This window comes from Epinephelus lanceolatus, chromosome 3, assembly GCF_041903045.1.
Source record: "Epinephelus lanceolatus isolate andai-2023 chromosome 3, ASM4190304v1, whole genome shotgun sequence".
Lineage (NCBI taxonomy): Eukaryota > Metazoa > Chordata > Actinopteri > Perciformes > Serranidae > Epinephelus > Epinephelus lanceolatus.
Genome location: NC_135736.1, coordinates 49,445,415 through 49,468,357, shown reverse-complemented (window position 1 = coordinate 49,468,357; position 22,943 = coordinate 49,445,415). Strand labels below are relative to the sequence as shown.

The following is a 22,943-nucleotide window of genomic DNA, read 5'->3' as shown; positions in this document are numbered from 1 at the left end:
ATGTCGTACAGAACAGATCAGCATAATAAATTAACAGTAATCAGTATGACACAATGAGACAGAGAGAGAGAGAGAGACAGAGAGAGAGAGAGAGAGAGAGATGCAGGACAGACGGTAATGACAGTAGCTTATAACAACATTAATGAAAGTAATAATATTATAGTTATAGTTCTGGCTACTGTGGTACAATATGTTGAAAGTATATATTAATATCTGACAGTATACATGTGTGACAATAGTCATATGTTTATAATAACATGTGTGTAACAGTGGACGATATAGCCTACTGAATGTATACACATGCTGCTTTTGCTCGTTAATGATTCTAACAGTGAAACAAAGACTGACCCTGCTGTACAGGAACCAGTGAAGGGAAGCAGGGAGACTTTGCTCATATTCAACCAGCCATGCGTCATGGCACTGTGCCTCAGAGATCCCTGCCCGCCTGGTGACCGAGGTCCAATGCTGACAGCGGCACAGGGGTGAAGCCAAACTCTGTTCATCTGCACACACTGTGATGCCACACAGCTGGTTCAATATCAGCAAAGTTTCCCTTTATATTCATTGTCTTGTGTGGCGATCAGCAGTGATGTGGTGGTTCACTTTTACACTGTGATCTGCAGCCTATAGTTCGGCTTTAGCTTCTAACTATCTTTGTCTTTTTGACCTGTTGTTGCTGCTGAGTCAGTTTGACATCCTGGATATATCCTTCAAACACAGACTGCAGACCCCTCTGTCTGCTTCTCTCTGACATCACTCTTTCATTTGACCAAACCATGATAATATTTCTTCAGGGAGTGCAGTGAGTCAGTCCATGCGTACTCCGACAGCTTGTTGGACCATTGCAAAGGGGCGGGGCTTAGCGAAGGGTCAATTAAGACAGGCGTTTATCTGTCAAACTGTGTAGCAACACTCAGCTCATAGAAAGGGAGTGGGCGTTTAACTGGGACGAGGCTTTTATTTGAAGGTTAACAGTATTTCATAATCAGTATTTACGCTTATGTATTATCGTGTTTATAATGAACTTTTTTTCTACATTTGTGTGTTTCTGTGTTGTTTTCCTTTTATTTAAATCTGTTTTTTGATGCACAAATGGAAATGTGTTTGTACGTGTGCAGGAGACTGAGAAATACACACACAGACACCTTCAGTTTGTCTGGACAGTCGACACGGTTAAAGCATCCTGACAAGTTGACTGTAGATGTGTGGGACGTGTTTGCACTGACTGACAGCTGCCTCGGCCCATCACAGTGGGCCCTGTGGGTGGTCGCAGCTCATGTGGTTCATTCTTATTTTTGTCTGCATGAGTATTTTCTGTCTGTAGCTATACGGACTGAGATGGTGGTGAGTGTAAACCTCATACTGCAGCCCTCAGCGCCTCCCCTTCAGAGAAAAACGGGTGAAATATTTTTACAGACTGTGGTCGGTTCAGACGAGTGCACGCTCCACTGCACCTACGCCGGCCTCGGTTACCGTAGCAACACCAAGCGGGAGGCAGGTGCTTGAAAGATGCAGGATGTTGAGGAGGAAGAAAAGGTGTCACAGTCATGAGTCAACAGAGAAACAGTACAGAGACACAAGTTGTTTCTCTCCTGCAGGAGCACAGAGGAGGTGCAGCTCACACCGCTCGGTCACCATGGCGACTGAGCCTCAGCTTTTTTTGGTGAATGTGTGTCTTTATTTAGTGTGTGTGTGTGTGTGTGTGTGTGTGTGTGTGAGAGAATGAGCCCGTGGCTGAGCGCTCACTGACATGTTGCTTCCTCCCGTCAGGCCGCCGCATCATTACAGCTCCGTCTGACTCTCCTCTTCCTCCTCTTCCTCCCCGTCTTCATCCCTCCTGCTGCCATTAATCCTCATCACCTCCTCCTCCTCCTCTTCCTCAGTCATGCTTCACTGTGAACATCAGCCGGATCACCTGCTGAGCTAACGAGCTTTTAACGCAGCTAACCAGGCGGGATGATACATCATTTCTAAACTCTGATGTGAACAGATCTGACAGTTTGTCCCTGTGCAGCTCCCGTAGCTGCGCAGCTGTGATGTCTGAACAAGGTTTAACACGCTGTGTGTGTTTTTAAAGACGAGTCACTCGACTCACACTGAAACAACAGGAACATTTTAGTCCTGTTAGTGCCTCCTACAGGCTGCAGTGCCCACTACAGCCACAATATGAACAAACTGAAGACGGGTTTCTTGTGCACAAGCTAGGACTGTCTCATGATTGATTTTTTAAAATCACGATTAATCTCTGAATTTCAATAGTTAATCGCAAATAATCGCATGTTTAAAATTCCATTATATTGCATTTTAAAACAGTTCTGTCGTTCATATTAACGAGGTGAATCAATTCTTACTAGAGTGTCTTGATCGGGAATCAAATGAACGCAAAGAAACTGACTTTATGATCTTAACTTTAAGATTTATTTCTTTCAAATCAGAGCTGCGCTGCTGCAACAGTGTGACTCCAAACCAGGACTCAGAGGCAGGAGACAACTTCAGAGTGCTTATTCAGTCAAAGACAGTTTGTTCTGGCTTTTTTCAGCAAAGGATCACACTGTTCCTGTTGAGAAAGTACAGTTACTCTAATATTATTTTGATGTGTCACTGACGTCCAGTGATCCAATTAATGTGAAAGCATTTTCACTTATCAGGAGTTCCAGTTCAGTGTCATGATCTGATTCATACAGGTCCTGTATGTGTCAGACTATTGCTCCCTTAAGACACATGACTGGTCACAGCATGTCCACCTGAGGACTTAATACATAACATACTTGTGCGGTGGTGTGTCTGTGTCACTCTGCAGTTACACCTCCACAACACTAGTTGGTGGTGGAGGTTTCTGTGAAGTGCTGTAAAGTTTAGTTGATTCAAAACACACATTAAACACACATCAAACACACATCAAACACACAGTAAACATGGCTTAATAGAGACAGTTTCAAACACAAATCAGCTTCACTATAACTTGCAGCATTCACAAACACTTGTCTGTATTAGCACAAGTCTATGGCATTTTACATTATGCAAATTAGCCTAGCAGCTAGCAGACTTTTCCCCTACTCATATGAAGCCAGGGACAACAGCAACATTTAACAATGTTAGCATTACAAAATTAGGCTTCATTACAGCTCACAGGGTTCACCAGCACATTAATTATCTTATAGCCTACTAAGATTAGCCTAGCAGCTAGCAGAGTTTTTCTCTACTGACATGAAGCCAGGGTAAATCACACACAGGACTAAAACAGCAGGTCCGCAGTCAGTTTCCGCCCATTTAGCAGCGCTGTATTTAACTTATTAGATTTCCTTTCATCCACAGGTCTGTGGTGATTCGCTCACTCCAAATTAGTGCTTTGCCAGCATTGGCGATGCAGTTCCCCGCTGACATCAGTCTGATTAGCGGCACCTGTGTGCTCAGCTCGTAGGTGGGAGCTCAAACTTAAAGTACTTCTGTGATATTTAAATTCTGCTTGATACAAGGTGCAGATTACTTTTGACTTGTCAAATGAGCCATCTGAAAGTTTTTAAAGTGAAAGGAGACATTCAAAAGCTCAGCGGCTGGACTACGAGTGAGGGTACATGGAAGGAACCAAACAGCAGCACGCATCTTTATCATATTGATTTATCAAGTTTGACTTGTGGTGCAGCTAAAGATGTCAAATTTGTCCTGAGGGTGGCACTAGAGGCAAGAAATATGCAAAGGGTTCATCCTCTGGGGAGCAGGACATTTATGCCTGTGTCCACATAGTGTTTTTCTTCAGCAGTAATGCGGTGGCAGGGCGCTGGGGAGCGCTTCATTCAGCAACGCACCCAGCACTTATGTTTTAAAGGACGGCTGCGCATGGGTATGTTTCTATGACAACAATCTTGACACTGACATTAGCTAGGTAGCTAATGCAATGCTACATGAACAGTACACATTATTATGACGGGCCCTAGTGCGCCCTAGTTACTAGTTATGAAGCGTGCGCGCGCACACACACACACACACACACACACACATGACTTACTGCTACTTTCATGTTATATGCACTTGAAGATGTACCCAGCTTGTCAGTCTTGAGCGATTTTAGGACCTAAACTAGCGAATTTTTAGTTTAACTAAAAAGGTTTTTATATCTTAAATTACAGATTTTTATACTTTGTGAAGAACAGGCAAATACTTTTGTTACAGACTGATACTATTTTACAAAAACAGAAGAGCATGGTGGAGGTGGGTTTGCCTTTTGAGGGTGTTCACACTGCATGGTACGGGAAAATGCAATGTACTAGGGATGTCACCATACCAAAAATTCAGTAGTCGGTGCCCATACCAGTAAAATTACACGATGCTGGATACAAAAGTCAATACCACGGTAAAAAAAAAAAAAGAAATCCTTAGATCCCATGTACTTAAACAAGAAAAACTTTATCAATATATTTGCATATAAAATAACATTTCTATCAACAGATTGATATTACTTATATACAGGGGTGAAAGTAGTTTTAAATTCTTGCCCGTACTATTACCAAAACCTTCATTGCTTCATATTGTTCATCCCTCCGCGCTTAAAGCATTTTTAAAAAGCAAAGTCAACGTGTACGAGTAAAATATTTGTTTTAATGTTTAGGGTGCTGGCATGTATGAAACCTTAATGAACACTTAAAACCATGCATGTCATTTTTTTCTTGTTCTCTTTACCTATTTTTCGTTGTAAAAAACATTGATCAACATCCGCAATAAACTCAATAAACTATTTAAATATTTACTTTTTAAATCACGCTGACAGCGTTTGAGCCGACCACAAGAACGTGTGGAATTTCGCTGGTTTCATTTATTGTTTGTCCTGTCCCGGTGCAAATGGCAGTTTTTGATGTCCGTGGTCCAGTTGTGGAAAAATCAAACGTCCCAGTACAATAAATCAAACGCACCCCAACCGCTGTGTTTCGGAAGTAGACGTTTATCAGTGTATCAGTACGCTACTGATTTTAATTGGGATATCTTTTGATGAGCTGAATGACATTTAACGGAGTTGCATGTCTCAAGGCTGGGCTCATAGGAGACCACCGGACTCTCTCCCAGGGGAGGGGCTGGCGAGAGAGGGAGATGTCCGGGCGGGCAGCAAGGCTCCGTCCAGCATGGACCAAAACACAGCACGGACGGTTCAGAAGCAATTCGGAACGAGTTAAAAGCAATTACAGACAAAGTGGTGTTTAAAACTGCATATATCGCTAGCAGATCTATTTTCTGGCCTGATGTGCGGCCGTGACTGGTTCTGAATGTGGGCTTTAGCAGGCAGCAGCTCTCTGCTCTTCCTGGTACTGCGCACCGCCACTGAATCTTTAAGTGGTGCGCAGTACCGGACCATACCAGCTTATGTTCAAGCGCTTGCTTCTGCCATCCTTTCGTGTGTAGGTACGCCATGTGTAGTTCTACTTCCTCGTCACCCCCTTGCTCTGAATGGACTGTAACGCTATATGGTGTATACTGCCCCCATCAGTTCCGGAAGAGTCATAGCACTGATTCTTACGCTGGTATCAGTTCTTCTGTTTTTTTTTTGTTTGTTTTTTTTTCAAAAAAATGAGTATCAACATTTTTTTTCATCATGGAATCGAAAGGTATCACGAGTATCAGTTCTCATGACATCACTACTACTGACGCACTCAAAACACTTCTCACCCTCAACGGTCGCCATCTTTGTGACATAGCAAACTTCTCATACATGACATACATGGTTTTTGCACTACATACCAATACTGGTGTTGAACAGAAGCCGTCAGTAATGTTTGTTGGGTCTGTAATGATTTGGCACCATCAGCAATAATGCAAGCACTAACGTTAGCTTGCTAGCTAACGCTAACATTTGCTAGCTATCCAACTTGCTCCTAGCTACAGTGACACATTGTAATCAGCACTGACATTGTGGCATAGGTCAGGTTTATGTGTGGGCGGAGGTAACAGTCAAATGTTGGTGATGTTGTCTTTTAAATAGAAGAAGAAGAAGAAGAAGAAGAAGGCGGTTTAAAAAAGAAGCCATCATCACTACAGAAAAACAGATTTTCACGCACAAACATGCTTTTTTCACATATATAAAATTCGCACCATTTTTGATTTAAGGTGAGTTCTTCTTTGAACACAAGCATATTTCCAGGTGACAATCGGGCCCCTCCACCCCACGGGCCCCAGTGCAACCACACTGCCTGCACTGTCTATACTTACACCCCTGCTGCACAGCATCAAGCGTACAAAGTGAACTGTGATAAAAGCACAACATTCACAAGCAACGTCAAGTGTCCGCCGGCTGATCTGATCCCAAAATATTAGCTTTCTGTCTTTGCTTTATAGCAGACAGTGGCCTTGCTAGAAGCGGCAGTGACGTCACCGGCCCCTTTCTGAGAAGTTCAGAGATTTCCAACTTAAAGAGCTCAGCTGCACAATAAAGGCGGAGCACTCTGGAAAAAGATGCTGGGCACGATGCTTTTTCTCCAGGCGGCCACATGCGCTCACTCCTCATCTGGAACAATTGAGAAAGACGCCGGCGCTGAGAGAAAAATGTGGACGTGGGCCCTTACTGACAATTTATCACCATGTTGGATCTATTTCTGTTCTCGGCATCAGTCTGTTCTCAGGTCAGTTTTACACCTTCACCGGTTTGATCTTCGCTCTCTATTATAACCATGAAAACCACAAGATCAGAGGAGCTTTGATGTCAGCTGAATTCTGCAGAGGGCACGTCTGAATGTAATCCACTGCAGCTCAGCAGGTGAGTCAGTCGCCGCTTACACAACAGGAAGTGGGGGGGTTGGGGGGTGCGCGCTAAATAAAACAGTTTCACAGCTAGAAACAAAAACGTGATTGGTTGACAATTCACCACATCATTGGTCCATCTGCAGCAACAGGTGTCAGTTTGTAGCCTCATGTCACCAACTTCCCTTGAAAATGAACTGTAGGCTGTTGCTAACACATTACACAGCATAACGCTGAGCCCAGCCACCCGACGGTGACAAATGACCCCCCAGATGACTGGTGGACAGCCAGTGTTGGGCTCGTCACTCAAATAATGCATTTATTACTCATTAACTTTCTTTAAAGTAATATTATTACTGTACTTATTACTCCTGCCGACAGTCTTTACATTATTTTTCCATTACACCCCACAAAACTGGTTACTACGTTCAGACTCCTAATGTGCGCCTCTGTGTGAATGTAAGGGTAACCTCCTGTAAGAACAGCTCAGGCTAGATAGCTTGGAAATGATTTTTTACTGGGGGGTCATCTGCCGCCGTCGGGTGGCTGGGCTCAGCGTTATGCTGTGTTAGCAACAGCCTACAGTTCATTTTCAAGGGAAGCTGGTGACATGAGGCTACAAATTGACACCTGTTGCTGCAGATGGACATGACGTGCTACGAATCAAAGTTAAGCTGGCCTCAAATTTTTTCAGCACCCCAATGATGCGGTTAATCGTCAACTAATCAGGTTTTTGTTTCTATTTGATACTTTTAGGACCAAGTAGCAGACACAAACATGAGCTGTGACAACGAAATTAGATTAACAAGCAAATCAGCTATAATGTAGCTGGCCCTGCTGTCGCTGTGTCGCTCGTAGTTCCAACACAGAATTAGAGATAGGGGGAGGAGCTCAGACATCCTGAGGGAGCTCAGAGTAGAGCCGCTGTCCTCCACGTCCAAAGGGGTCAGTTGAGGTGGTTCTGGCATCTGATCAGGATCCTCCTGGTCGCCTCCATGTAGAGGTTTTTCAGACACGTCCCACTGGTAGGAGGCCCCAGGGCAGACCCAGAACACACTGGAGGGATTTTATATCTCATCTGGCCTGGGAACACCGCGGCATCCTTTAAGGAGAACCTGGAAAACGTCCTATGGGAGAGGGACGTCAGGGGTCCTTTGCTCAGCCTGCTGCCCCAGTGACCCAGCCCTGGATAAGAGGAACAAAATGGATGGATGGATGGATGGATGGATGGATAGATAGATAGATGGGTCTTCTGTTGTCTGTGACCATCATTTTCTCAATCTAAAAGACGGAGAGTCAGTCATGGAGATAGTCAACATGTCTTCCAACACATATCCAGACAAGTTTCATTAGTTCGTCTCTTGGAGCAGGTGTCCATGGTCAAAGTCCAGTTTGGGCTGTTGAGCCAATGTAGAGCTAAAGCCGTCCTCTGTGGTCGAAGACGACTCACCTGGTGGGGTTTATTTCATGGAGCTTCACGTTGCTTTGCTGTTGTCGTAGTTGGTGCTTCAGGAGGTCTGAGGTCGTGTTTCTCACAGAGGATAGAGTCTTAGTACCGCCACCGGGAACAACCATGTTTTTGTCTTTCCTCCCGACAAAATCAAAGTTCTGGGATTATTTTCTAAATGTAAGCGTTTCCATCTTTCAAGCTAGCTTCGTGTTTAGTGATGTGCATGGGAAACAATTACGAATCCGAGGAATGACTGATTGTTGGATTTCAGATCAGTAGGCGGTTACAATAGTGAGGTTGTAACGAGTTGTGATTTTTTGGGTTAAGTGTGTGTATCTGTCCACGTTTTTCATATGCGTTTTATAAACCAACATCCATAAAAAAAATAAATGAATAAAAACGTTATGCACAGGGACTTTGCACATTAAATCCGATGCATTTTATTATTCTATATTCTATTCATTGCAAAAATTCCCAGTATGAGACAAACTAAGAAGACACTGAAAATCTAACCTGTTGCGAAAACTTTCACAACGGACGAGAGTTTCTGAGTCAGTGTTCAAATGTGACTAACACGTGTTTATTTATAGACGTGTGAGAATTTAGGATGACAAAAATGAACTCAGTGTGCAAAAGCCTTTACCTCTGTTACCTTCTACCTGTTTTGGGGGGGTTCCTGCCGCCCCCCGGCCCCCCTCCCTAGCTCCTTACACTTTACCTGCTCTCTGGAGGAAATGGCCAAATCATCCAACGTCACGTGAACCTCGAAACACGCTGTATCATTATCATGTCAACACGACAAAAGCTAAAAAAAAAAAAAAAAAAACACGCAAAAAGCACTGAAACTGAGGCTGGCCTGGAGTGGCTGCGATCAGCTCGGGCGGTCGCCTGGTAGAGATCTGCACTCTGCTGAGTGTGCGTTTCACAGTAACTCGTTGCTTTGTTACAGGGCAAAGTAATAACTGGTGAATGGACCTGCACTTGTATAGTTCCTTTCTAGTCATCTGACCGCTCAAAGATATACATATACACACACACACACACACACACACACACACATTCATACACTGATGGCCGAGGCTACCATACAAGATGCCACCTGCTACTCTGTTTTTAACACTCACACACCGATGGAAGCATCTGATTAGTGGATGACCCACTCTCACAGCTGCCCCTGAATAACAATAATAATAATAATAATAATAATAATAATAACATCATTACTGTAAAGCGTTGCTGCCCAGCACCGGCAGTAAGACTGGTCTGACTGGTGAAACACGTGACGAACTTTAATTGGCGTTTTGATTAATTTAATTTTTAATCTCGTTCTGTCTGAGAGCACTTTGCTCTCTCAGGGAGGAGACTAATTAAAAAAACAGGAGCTGCGAGATTTAAATAATTCAAATGTAAAACTGGTCTGTCTGTCTGTCTGTCTGTCTGTCTGACAGGAAGTGGATTGTCCTCAAACGGCTTTAGCCTCTGCCGGTCTGTTTGGTGTCTCGGCCCGATGGGACAAGCATTGCTGTTTGGTTATCTGTGTCCCATGATGCTCTCTGTCTCCAGAGCATTGACTCATCTGCTGAGGAGGGAGGAAGCTGCAGCCAGCGGGCTGTCTGATCAGACTTCACTGAACTCTCTCACATCCTTCAGTGAGTCAAGATAAAACACACACTCACACATATGCAGGAGTGTGTGAGTGTTGATCTCAGTGACTCACAGCCGCTGAACACTTTCAGATTCACCAAACACTGCACTGCACGTATATACCTATCTGTTTTTCAGCCTCCTGAACCACCTTTAAAATCATCAGATTTACATATACGGCCTCCTCTGTGACTATAAAACATTATCCATTATCACACAGAACATCTAGAACCTCCTGAAAGATTTCAAAAAACTCTAACAGGTCCAACAGAGCTACAAAAACTGTGACAGAGCGACTCCTCTGTGTACTCTATCCTCCTCAGCACCGCCAAAGTCTCCTACATCACCTCTGGAAGCTGCTCATCCTTCTAAAACCCTCCTGCAGGAGACAACTGAATGTACCCACAGTACTGAAGGACCTTTAGGTCCATAACCTAAAGTTTAATCAGACCATCTTGGTGTTCTCTGAACCCTCCAAAAAGCCAAACATCCCTTATAATCTATAAAACATTTGAAAGCCTGTTGACGTTTCTCAGGACCAGGAGAACCTCCAACAGGACCAGGAGAACCTCCAACAGGACCAGGAGAACCTCGTCACATTTTCAGTCACAATCCAGCAAATATATGTCGAGATGTTTCAGTCAAAAGACAAAACCGTTACAGGACGAGGTCACAGACTCAGAATACCACAGGCCCGTTCGTCACAGCGGACAGATGGCCTCACTTCCTGCTGAGCGTAGCCACTTCCTGTCACTGCCAGTTCCTCACAGAGAGGCCATATTGTCATGCAGGGGAGGTGCAGATGGTTAACAAGCAGACACAGATCACGCTGTCACACCTGAAGCACGATACTCAAAACACACAAATATCTCCAAACACCTGAAGCCGCCTCGAAGCTGATTTAAGACTTCCCTAAAACAGTGCGACTCATGCGGGTTGTTAAGCTTTGATCACAGCTCTCTGGAGCCACAGTGATGACAGTGAGGATGGACGGGTAAATAAACACTGTGATGATCATTTGGTGTGATTAAAGGACAAATTGTGCTTTTTTCTACCTGGACCCTGTTCTCTCATGTTCTCGTGTGTGTCGAGGTAACTGATAGATAAAAAACAGTGTTTGAAACTAGTCCGGTACAAAGAGAGACTGCTGCTGTTTGTTTTTGTCACTGACAGGCTCAGATTATTATTCTTAACATTATGGAAAGGATCCCTACAGAGACACAAGAGTAAGATCCTTCTTGTTTAACCAGACACAGCCCCGAAATCACCATCACCAGACTCCATTTAAATAATCAGCGATGTTATCATCATATAACTCGCTTCACTCAAAGTCAACAAAGACAAAATGAAACACCAGTTAGATGTGACAACATGCTGCCTCTGTACACATTAAATGACTGTTTATTTAAATGCAGTCTGGTGGGTTTGGTGACGGTGACTTCAGGGCTGTTTCTGGTTAAACTAAAAGGATCTTACTCTTTAACACAAAGCTCTATCTCTGTAGGGATCCTTTCATAATATTTTACAGGGTAACTTTGGTATTTTTTAAACCTGAACCCTGTTTTTTCATGTGACTGATGGGAACAACAATTTCAGACAACTGTCCAGTACTGAGTGAGAGCGCTGCTGCTGGCAGCCACAAAACAGGCCTCATTGTGATCTCTGTTCACACCGTCAACATACGTCCACTAATAGTGTTTGTTTTGTCACTGACATGCTGAGATTGTTACTGTCAGTGTCTGACACAGTATGAAAGGATCCCTACAGTGATAGAGCTTTGTGTTAAAGAGTAAGATCCTTTGAGTTTAACCAGAAACAATTTGAAATCACGTCACCAAACCCACCAGACTCCATTTAAATACACAGTTATTTTAGCGTGTACAGAGGCAGCTTGTTGTCACATCTAACTGGTGAATTAAGAGTTCATTTCAACCAACCAGAGCTGGTGATCGTTGGAACAGTGCAAAGATGAACCAAGATGCTTTTTGTGAGTTTTATTTTGTTTCTGTTGTTTGATTTATGATGATAAAATTACTAATTATTATTCTGGTGGGTTTGGTGAAGGTGATTTTGGGGCTGTGTCTGGTTAAACAAAAAAGATCTGAGTCTTTAACACAAAGGTCTATCTCTGTAGGGATCCTTTCCAAAATGTTGTTTATACACTTAGAATAAATCTGAACCTGTCAGTACAACGCGGTCTCACTCCGAAGTTGTCAAAAACCGGCGTTTGGTGAGTGATCGACTGATTGAAAAATGTATTCACAAAAACAGATAAAGAAAAAGTAAATGTACAATTCATAAGAAATACTTGAGATGTGAATGAAGCACCCTGACAAGCTGTCCGAAAAGAAAAGAAGCAAATTATATTATAAAATGTGTTTATGAGCATGTCGTCTGGATTCAGGAGAAGAACGTGCATTTAATATACAGTTACATGTATAACAGGCCTGCGCAGATTTGATCACCGGCGATCTGCGCACAATGCATGCTGGTTAGTTTTGTGTCTGACTTCATCCCGACTTGCTTTGATGTATTACAAAAGTGGAGAGCCAGTTTTAGAGCCAGGCACTGTAGCTGCTCTCCACCGACTGCACCACCTGGCCTCCACCTGGTCTAACAGCTGATTGGTTTAGATGTCGACTCAACAAGATGACGTTTTAGATAAACTACAACCACAGACTTTCACCTGGGAGGCCGATGTTTGCTTCCTGTAAGATTGTAAAGCCAAACCCCGTTTGTCTGTCCTAAACCCGACCGTGTGTGTGTGTGTGTGTGTGTGTGTGTGTGTTGTTGAAGAAAAAAAGTGGATTTGCAGTGCTGTACCGATGTAGTGCTTTTATTTTGAAAGAGACTGTACGTAAAAGTTAAATTTCCTGTGAAAACAGAAGTGTATTTTGAAAACAGACAATGCATGTAACAGGCTGAAGTTGACACGGCGTCCCAGAACGTCAACAACCAACACACCCAGGGTACCTTGGACGTCATATGTGGACGTGGAAAGTCCATGACCAAACGTGGACATGTGACGAGGTCACAGTGAGGATGATGTTGTTCAGTGACGAAAACAAACACTTGCAGTGGGCGTACGTTAACGGTGTGAACAGAGTGGTTTAGTGGCTGCCGGCTGCGGCGCTCTCGCTCAGTACTGGACTCTCAAGAATTGCCATCAGACACAAAAACATGGGAGAACAGGCAGCATGGCCGTGATGAAAAAGAAGATTCAGAGCAGCTGAACGTCTAAACGAAGACGCTGCAGAGACGAGCAGCAGCTCACAGGAGAGACTTTCTTATCTCTCCTCCACACATCCAACCAAACACATTTCAGTTTCAGCCAAAGGAACATGGAGCTCCACATCAAAGTGCAGCTGGTCTGACTCAAGACCACTGCAGGTAAAAGACCTTCGTCAGAGCCCGATGAGGAGGCTGAATGAAGTCAGAGGACACTCTGTAACAACAAAGTTTGGCTCTCATCCACTCACACGTGGCGCCGGCCTGAACATCAAGAGGGACGTGGGGTTCAGCGTGGTTGACACGTGGACACTAGGAGTCAAACCACCAGCCCCTGGTCTGTCTCCAGACTCTGAAACGCTTCTACATGAAGCTTCTGACTGACCGCCCAATTATTTTTCATCAAAGGTTGACTGTGACTTCAAAACTCGCTGGCACTCCATCGCTCTCCTCGAGGTTCTGGAGCTTCACCGGAAACATGAAACCTGCAGCAGGAAACACCCGCGAACATCTTCAGACACCTGCAGCACTCACTCACAGAACATCTGAACACCTCTTACAGACAAACGAAAGAGCATGAGCGCGTGGGCACCGTGACTTCCTCCTAAGGAGGCAGTAACACATCCAAAGAGCCTCTGAGCCTCCTGTCACACCTCCTGAGGAGCTGACAGAGAGCTGCTTCACATGCACATGTTGGAGCTATTTCCTGCTGCAACCTGTTTCTGATGATGCTGACTCTTCACCGTCAGAACATCAGACCCCCTGTCATCTGTTCAGTGACGTCATCTCCATAGACAGAAAAGAGTTTTTAAACACAGAGCACGTGCAGAGGACTCTCCCCCGTCACGTCCATTTGACTGTAATTTAGTGTAAACTAGCTTCTGTCTCAGTTTCCTGACGTCACCAACATGTTTTTTATCCTGACCGGATTTTAACGGCAGGCTCGGTAGAAACTGTCCCCACCTTCCCTCCGCTCCTCCGGATGCTGCTGTCGGTGCCTCCGCTCCCCGCTGCCTCCTCCTCCCCGTCCTCCGGCTCCTCTCCGCCGGCCTCCTCTTTCGTCCGGAGCCGCTTGGCTGCCCGGTGGTATCCTCCTCCTCCTCCTCCTCCTCCTCCTCCTCTGTCCTCTCTGTCCTCCATCACAGACCAGACGGTGAATTAACGGATGAAGACTGTCGGTAACACGCAGGAGGAGACGGTGACACCCGCACCTCTCTCTCTCTCTCTCTGTCTCTCTCTCTCTCTGTCTCTCTCTCTCTCTCCAAAGATATGACGAACACAGAGGTGTCACTCCGCCACAGTTTCAGCCTCATTCTCATGAAGATCAGCTGTCACAGGAGCGTAGCGCCAAATTCTGGGCCCTTTGCTACACAGTCTCTGTGGACCCCCCCCCCCCCCCCCCCCCCCTCTTTTTATCCATGTCTCTCACACACTAGGGCTGCGCTATATAACCACTATGTACGATATATCGATATATTTTCAAGCAAGATATAACTATAGACAACTTGGTGTGCACACACTCACTCACAGCAACAGCTAACCAGGAATGTAACTCCACATCACAGTGACGCAGACCTCCTGTCTGTCTCTGTAAGCTGAAACCGTTTCCCTCAGTGGAAACAAAGCTTTGATTTGAGTAAATGTACTTAGTTACTTTCCAACACAACTCGTGTAAATCAGTCAGGCTGAAGTCTGGACTGAAGGAGATGTAATAACTGAAGAATTCATTCACTAATTCTGACCAAACTCGACACAAATGTCTAACAGGATAAAATAATGAAGGTACAAAGGTCAAAGGTCATCTTGACTGTGACATCATCGTGTTTTAACGTCATATCTCAGGAACAGAAGGGGAGACATTTGGTCAGATACTGAATTGGTGACTCTAATCTTGAAACTGTGCTGATTGTATAGATCTTCTGTGTGTGAAGCATCCATGTTTTCACTGACATGGATGGAGACTGTAAGTTTTGTAACCCATCCATCCATTTTCGCAGGCAGTGTTGGGGAAGTTACTTTTAAAAAGTAGTGTTTGCTCGTTACTCGTTACTTCTTAAAAAAGTAATCCCTTACTTTACTTAGTTACCCTCTGTGAAAAGTAACTTTTTACGTTACTCGTTACTTATACGTTACTTTTATGGTGCTTGACTTTGGGTAGAACCCCATCCCATTTCCTAAATGTGAAAAAATCCGAGTTTCCCACTGGTATTTACCACTTTGGTGATAAAATAAAGATTAAAGAGTGAGAGTTAATTTGTGTGAACTAGGCTACATGAATTTGTTACATGACAGATTACTACTACTAATAGCCTATTTGCCAGTCAGACCTGCTGCATCACTGAATGAGGAAAATATTAATATTCACAGACACTATCTTTGAACAAATAGTGTCATATTCATGAATAAATCATTTTCTGTTCTGTTATTACGTGTGTAACTGTGAGACTGTGTTTGTGTAACAGACTCATACTTTGCAGTAAGCTACAGACCTGCACGAATAAATTAATTCATTTTCTCTTCTGGTATGGTATGGTAGGTACTTTATTAACCCCTCCGGGGGAAATTTCAATGTCACAGCAGCAATTTAAAATACACAAAATAGGAGCTGCTGCAACAGGCTGCCGTTCACACAGCGCCAGGAAGGTAGGCAGGATTGTTCTGCACCAATCACTATTTAGTATGCAAATGAGCCAAGATGCACCGGCGTCAGGTTTCTCAGTCTCAGTGAGGCAGAATGCAGCAGTAGGTGAAGCTCCGTTAAACTCGTCGTAGCGTCTCATGTCGTGAGATACTTAATATATAGTTAACAACAAAGAGTGAGCCTGTCAGTGCAAACGTTTCTTCAATCACACAAGCACAGCGAGAGATGAGTGCCTGCTGCATGTCACATACTGAGGACAAATGTCAGTGTGTGCCAGACCCCTACATAAAGCCCCGCCCAGCCTCTAGTTCTGCACGCTGTTCTTTGATAATCACAGCGATTTTTACAAAGCTTTTATTAACTTTTCACTCCTGCAGCTTTCAGCAGCTCAAAGGAGAGTGGAGTGAAGAGACATCTGTTAAATTGCTAACAAACAAAAAAATACAAAAAATGACTAAACACAAAACAAAAAAATATAAAATGTTCTGCTCTAGCCTATATCTGTTGTGTTTGTTAGTTCTGTTAGTTTGATAAGTTTTTTTTTATATATAAGACTAGCTTTGGTAAATACTGGCTATAGTGAGGTTATTGTAATTATTAGGTTCAAATTTATTTCATATGCCTAGATGCCTAATGGCCATCCAATAAGATGAATGTTAAGATGTTGGTTGTGCCTGGATGAAGGATATTTTTATTTTATTTTTTCTTAATTTTTATTTTATTTTTTGTTTATTTTATTTTTCAGTTTTCCTCCCTGAGGGATTGCCACCTTATTGTGGTCAGGGGGTTTGTGTGCCTCAGTGACCCTAAGAGCTATACCAGCAGGAGTTAGTCTTCAGGTGGGACACCCAAGTTGGACAGGTCTTAGGGTAGAGGCCTGACAAAGTGCAGTCCATTTCTTTAGGTTGGGGGTTGGACACACAGCTAACAACAATTCAATGTCGAAAACACTGTTATCAACAACAAAACAAGCGATGAGCACATTTGAGACCACGGTGCTTTGACACCCTCTATAGGGCACTCACACAGCGTCCCCACATCCTGCGAGTGAGTGAGTGAGTGAGTGATCTTTATTTGTCAGCTCTACCTATGGCAAAAATGTGCTGGAGTATGATGCCCCCTTCACATTTATGACTGCCCCCTCATATGTGCCTGCCTATGTAGTGTAAAAGTTTGTGCCAACAAATCAAACAGTAAGGTTAAGATGTATAAATTGATTAAGAAACTTATATAATCATGTTTTTATGTATAAGGCATTATAAAGTTCTTTGATCTACATTTAAATATGATAAAACATTGATGTATGTGTCAAAGTACTCATAGCACCATAGCACCAGACTAAGTAATCATGTTGTATGCACCTACTGAAAGAACACACTGTGTCTTGTTTAACGATGAAACACATACTCAAATGTTGTAATACATACACACATTCACAGATTGCACTCTAAAGGTTCACCTTGCATAAGACTGAGAGCACTGAGGTCTGTATAGAAAAGTCCCTAAAATACACATGTTTTTTAAAAATAGAGTGAAAGTGAGACCAGACCTAAGGGAAGAAAACTTGGGAAATTCCAGGCTGCATTACACCATTAAAAATGGGCCCAATCAGAATTGGACACAAAGAAAGGTTTTCCACCAATAGAATTGGTCTTAAGAGGGAACGATTAGCAAAAAGAGGCGGAGACTCATTTGAATCTCCACCAGCATATAAGCCAGGGTTCTGAGAGCAGGTTTTCAGTCACAATCCGGAGTCTGACTCGCTAAGTTGTATGTGTTAAAGCCTGTTGACACATTAAACTTGATTGCATCGGACTTTGCCTGTTTCCAGTGTTTCTTTAAGTATTTGCCAGCTGAGCCTAAGGTACCAAATTGACATCTGAGAACAACTGACAAGAGACAAGAGGTTCAAGGTCGGGAGCCTACAGGCCCACTTCCAGGCACCGATTTTTGACACTTCACCTAGAACCGGGCTTGGGCCTCCTACCAGCTGGACGTGCCTAGAACACCTCTAACAGGAGGCGCCCAGGAGGATCCTGATCAGACGCCTCAACTGCCCCTTTCCAACGTGAAGGAGCAGCGGCTCTACTCCGAGCTCCCTCCAGATGTCTGACTCCTCCCCCTATCTCTAAGGCTGAGCCCAGACACCCCACAGAGGAAACTCATTTCAGACGCTTGTATCTGTGACCTCATTCTTTCAGTCACTACCCTGAGCTCATGACCATAGGTGAGGGTTGGGACGGAGATGGACCAGGAAATTGAAAGCTTTGCCTTCTGGCTCAGCTCCCTCTGAACCGCCACTGTCTGCCGCAGCGCCTACATCACTGCAGACACCACATCAGACCTGTCTTAATCCATCTCACACTCTACCTTCACTCATGAACAAGACCCTGAGATACTTGAACTCCCTCGCCTGGGGCAGTAACTCTCTCCCAGCGTCTGGTGTCTGGTAGCTGGGCCTTAGGCCATGGGGCCCGGCTGGGCTCAGCCCGAATGAATGACATGAAGCTGCTGCCCTGTGGGCCCACCACCTGCGGGGACTGGCACCTGGGCCGGGTGCATTATGTACTGACTCCTGGTTCTGTAACGTTATTGGAGTATCAGTCAGGACATTTTGTCACATTATTGGTCAAGTTATTACATTTTTGGTTGCTACAAAGATTGAAGCATCTCTGCAGGCTACTTATGCTACAACACAGCTGATGTCAGTGCTGATACCTCGGTGCTAAATTCCCATGTTGTGAGATTAAAGACAACATGAGACCTGAATTAGTTTAACGACAAACACACCGCACATTCGAAGAAAAACGGACGTTTCCACGATCACTTCAATCGGGAGAGACGGAATAATGAAATAAAGTTTAATACGAAATATGAGTGTACAGATTAATGGAAGATCTGTGCTGATTAAGATGAACAGAGGTCTTTTGTTCGGACACCAGAAGGAGATTTTTGTGATCGAGGGACATCTGAGCAGCAGCAAGTTAATTCCCCCCATGCAGTCTAGACACTGGTGGAGGTGGTGGCGGCTGATGCTTTTGAAGCTGACGACTGAAGAGGCAAATGAGTCTGAATCAGAGAAGACTGGGTGGTGATGGGGAGGTGGAGGGCGTGCACGGCTGCAGCAAGAAAGAACTACGGCAGAACAGCTGATGACTCAGTTGACAGCCCTGCACACTGACGGCCAGAGACAGAGCGTGAGCATGTGTGCAAGGAGCGAATGGCAGGTTGATGAAGAAAGTTACAGCCTAAGCATTAAAAAGTATCGTCTCTCTGACTGACGAGAGCTTCATTTTGGTGTTGACCATAAATATATATGTATCAGTAAGTTTTATTTCAGCCTTTTCCCTATATCATTATTATAACAATAATAATTATTATATGACCTTACAGATGGTAAAAGCTGTCTGTGAGTGAAAACAGCTTCACCTGTCTCAGTGTCTTTTATTGGATCAGGTTTAAAGTTTTGTCCCTAAAGTTTGTTCAGGGTCTTTGGACATATTTTTTCTTCACACAGTGATACATCATGTTAATAAACAATCTTTGGATTTTTGATTTCACTCCCATCTTTTTATCAAACACTCAAATGTGAGACACATTCATGTAAAGTATGGAAGCGAATCGTGACCAGTATTTAAATTAAAATGCATTTGCAGAAATGCATTTTAATTTTAAGAATGTGGCTGCATTATTTCACTCATAAATAAAATTAATCATCAATCATCCTATTTGCATTTTAATTTTCTTCTTCAAGACTGCTCATTCTTTCACCTAATTAAAATGAAAAAGAAAAAGACATTTGAGATTTAATTTTCAAAATATACCCCAGCAAATAGATACCAAAATTCAATTTGAAATGTAAAATTTGAAAATTAAAATGCATTTGCAGAAATGCTTTTTCATTTTAAGAATGTGGCTACATTATTTGATCAATTTCAATCAACCTATTTGCATTTTCTTCTTCAAGACTGCTCATTTTATGCCATAATCAAAAAGAAAACAAAGAGGACATTGCTATTTCATTTTCGTGGTCTGTCCTGCAAAATAGTGCCCATAATTCGAAAATGATTTGGCAATCTGAGCGGCGCAGGAGAGTGACGTCAGTAGCCGCTCTTCTTCAGCTCCGTGCTGACCATGGTGCTACCCATCTAATACGGTATTGATATATGGACGCATCACAGATCATGGCGCAAAATATTGGCTGCAACACTGAGAGACACGCACCTGCTACTAGCTTAAATGACCGTCAAGTCAGCGGACGTATTAACTCCGTAACTCAATGAACAGTCCATGAAAAAATTATTTTTTCCAGCAGATATCTTAGTTACAACATGATTGAGCTAGCAAAGCAGTTTCGTGTTGTTATATGTGGTATTTATTCAGTTTTGGGAAATCACAATGTTTAGAAAGCACAATCTCAGGGAGCGCCATGATCTGTGATGCGTCCATATATCAAATGTGCACACCGCCCCCTACTGTATTAGATGGGTAGCACCATGGTCAGCACGGAGCTGAAGAAGAGCGGCTACTGACGTCACTCTCCTGCGCCGCTCAGATTGCCAAATCATTTTCGAATTATGGGCACTATTTTGCAGGACAGACCACGAAAATTAAATCTCAAATGTTTTTTTCTTTTTCATTTTAATTAAGTGAAAGAATGAGCAGTCTTGAAAAAGAAAATGTAAATAGGATGATTGATTATTAATTTTATTTATGAGTGAAATAATGCAGCCACATTCTTAAAATGAAAAAGCATTTCAGCAAATGCACTTTAATTTAAATACTGGTCACGATTGGCTTCCATAGTAAAGATCCTTTAAAGTGAAAAACACATTTCAACAAGCTGGAAACTCTTTAGCTCCCCCTGCTGGTTCTTATTGGCACTGGTTTGGTTATCAGCCATGTTTCTGTGACAGCAAGTGTGACCTTCAGTGACAGGGACTGTTCTTAAGTTTTCAGAGGAGAGAGGCGACTCGGATGTGACTTTGTTTTCTTCGTTTTTGCCTCCCAGAAGCTTTACATGTTTTTGAGTGACTGGAGAAAATGCACAACTCTCCCTCCACCATCAATTACCATACTTTTTTAATATTCACACTAAATGCGGATATTGGAGCCGCTGCAACGAGCACACAGCACACAGGAAGTTACCACCAACACAAACAGCTGATTTCTTAAAGATCCTCTTGACAAATTGCATCATCATCATCATCATCATCACACAACCTGTGTGTGCACAGCAGAATATAAGTGCATGACAGACAACAAAAAACAACTTGAAAAGCCTACACATCACACACACACTCCGCACACACACACACACACACACACACACATCACAGTGTGCAAACAGCCAGCAGTACCTACATGTGCATGATGTCCATCTGAAAAATCAGACTTTGTGGCAAAAGGTCAAAGGTCACTGTGGCCTCACAAACCATATTTTTAGCCTTAATTCCAAAACTCATTCACTAATTCTGACCAAACTTGACACAAATATCTAACAGGATAAAATAATGAAGGTACAAAGGTCAAAGGTCAGCTTGACTGTGACATCATCATGTTTTAACGTCATATCTCAGGAACAGAAGGGGAGACATTTGGTCAGATACTGAATTGGTGACTCTAATCTTGAACCTGTGCTGATTGTATAGATCTTGTGTGTGTGAAGCGTCCATGTTTTCACTGACACTTTGTGTAGCCCAGATAATTCACTCCAAACCAGTTGATGGAAACACATCTAAGACACATTTCTTTTTTTGCCACCTTTCAAAAGTTCGCTTAAAATTTCTGTGACAAATGCACAGAGACATGACTCTCTCCAGCTGAAATCAAAACCAGGTTTATTGCCAAGAGGGTTTGCACATTAAAGGTATCTGTCGTGCTGTTTTGGTGCATAAGAATAAATACAGTACAAATGTCAAGAGGTGATACAGAATGAAAAAATGCACCAGGTGACGGCTGCACCTCGGTGTTCAGTTACACTGCAGGTAGACTTGGGTCAACATCATCATGTTAGGTTTTACAGAGGTGTTTATTGTAAGCCTGATTTAAATGTGGATCATCAGTAGAGTCACTTACATGTTGCACATATGAAGCTTGAAGGGGCCGCTGTCCTAGACTGTCAGCAATAAGTTATCATGTAAATCAGTTTATCGGTTCTGTTAAACACGTGACACACAACTGTAACAATAAAATGTGTCGAGACAAAAACAGACCAGATATTTGAGCAAATGTCACACTTTGGCTTTTTGGTTGAGAAAGTTTCATCAGACACGAAAGCATCAGCTGCCTGGAAGGAAGCGCATCAGTCACTCTATGGAAACCAACTAATTAAACTCATGCAGCAACATTTTCACTGTGAATCGATAAAGCCCCGTTTCCACAGTTCAGTTCATAGTTTCAGTTTCCACAGTGAAAGTTGTGGATGGTCCCAACAGAAGCGTTCCTTAGCGTCCCCATGTTTGGTCCCCCCTCTGTTGGGGTACCTAGCACACAGATCTGGTACTAAAAGGTGGAGCTAGAAACCCTGCAGTCTGATTGGTCAGTAGAGGACGCTCACTCTGGTTTTATGTAACCTCTGTTCATACATCAGTAAACTACAACTATAAAATGAAAGAGAAAAAAATAACTTCATTCACTGGGCCGACTGCCGGCAGCTTTTAAGGTGGAACGTTAACTTGTAATGTTACTCAATGCATGAGTTGATGACGTGAATCCATCAGCACACCTTAAATTTCACTGTGACAACTTTGAGCATCACTTTAGTTTTTATATGACACACACTTTTAGTAATGACTTTAAAAATATAGATTAATTTGGAGCGGATTATGTGAAGGTCATATATTCTAATCCTCACTTCCTGTGGGCTACAGCAACACTAAACCCCTGAGCTTGCCTGAGAAGGACTAAATGCACAAAGCTGCTATTTTTAAATATCCCATGGAGAGAGACTCTCACTGCAGCCTGTTCTATTTTGTTGTGAAAATGTGGGCGTGCAGCCTCGTTCTGTGGACGATAAACCAGGTGCAGACTTCCATCTGTGTCACCGCTGATGAGGAAATACAGCGAGTGCTGGACGGAGCAGTGAGTGACAACAACCCCGCCCACATTTAAGAGGACTGTCTGAACACACCGAGGGTCTAGGTACCATGTCTGAAGGCTTACTGCTGGTTCCACAGGTGCTGGACTGAAAGGGTTTGGTGGAGACGGGGCTTTACATCCTTCACAAGCTGGACGGTTGTTTGACAACAGAGAAGA

General features: G+C 43.3%; 1 protein-coding gene across 2 annotated transcripts in view; it reads right to left on the bottom strand.

Moving 5' to 3' along the window:
• LOC117255659 (heterogeneous nuclear ribonucleoprotein L-like) overlaps positions 1 to 14,306 on the bottom strand; it is a 29,261-nt gene extending 14,955 nt beyond the window's left edge. For both annotated transcript variants that reach the window (XM_078166719.1, XM_078166720.1), the window contains exon 1: positions 14,009 to 14,306. In XM_078166719.1, the coding sequence (XP_078022845.1) occupies positions 14,009 to 14,185 (177 nt within the window). In that variant the 5' untranslated portion in view covers positions 14,186 to 14,306. The remainder of the gene's footprint in view (positions 1 to 14,008) is intronic.
• Between the last annotated feature and the right edge of the window lie 8,637 nt (positions 14,307 to 22,943).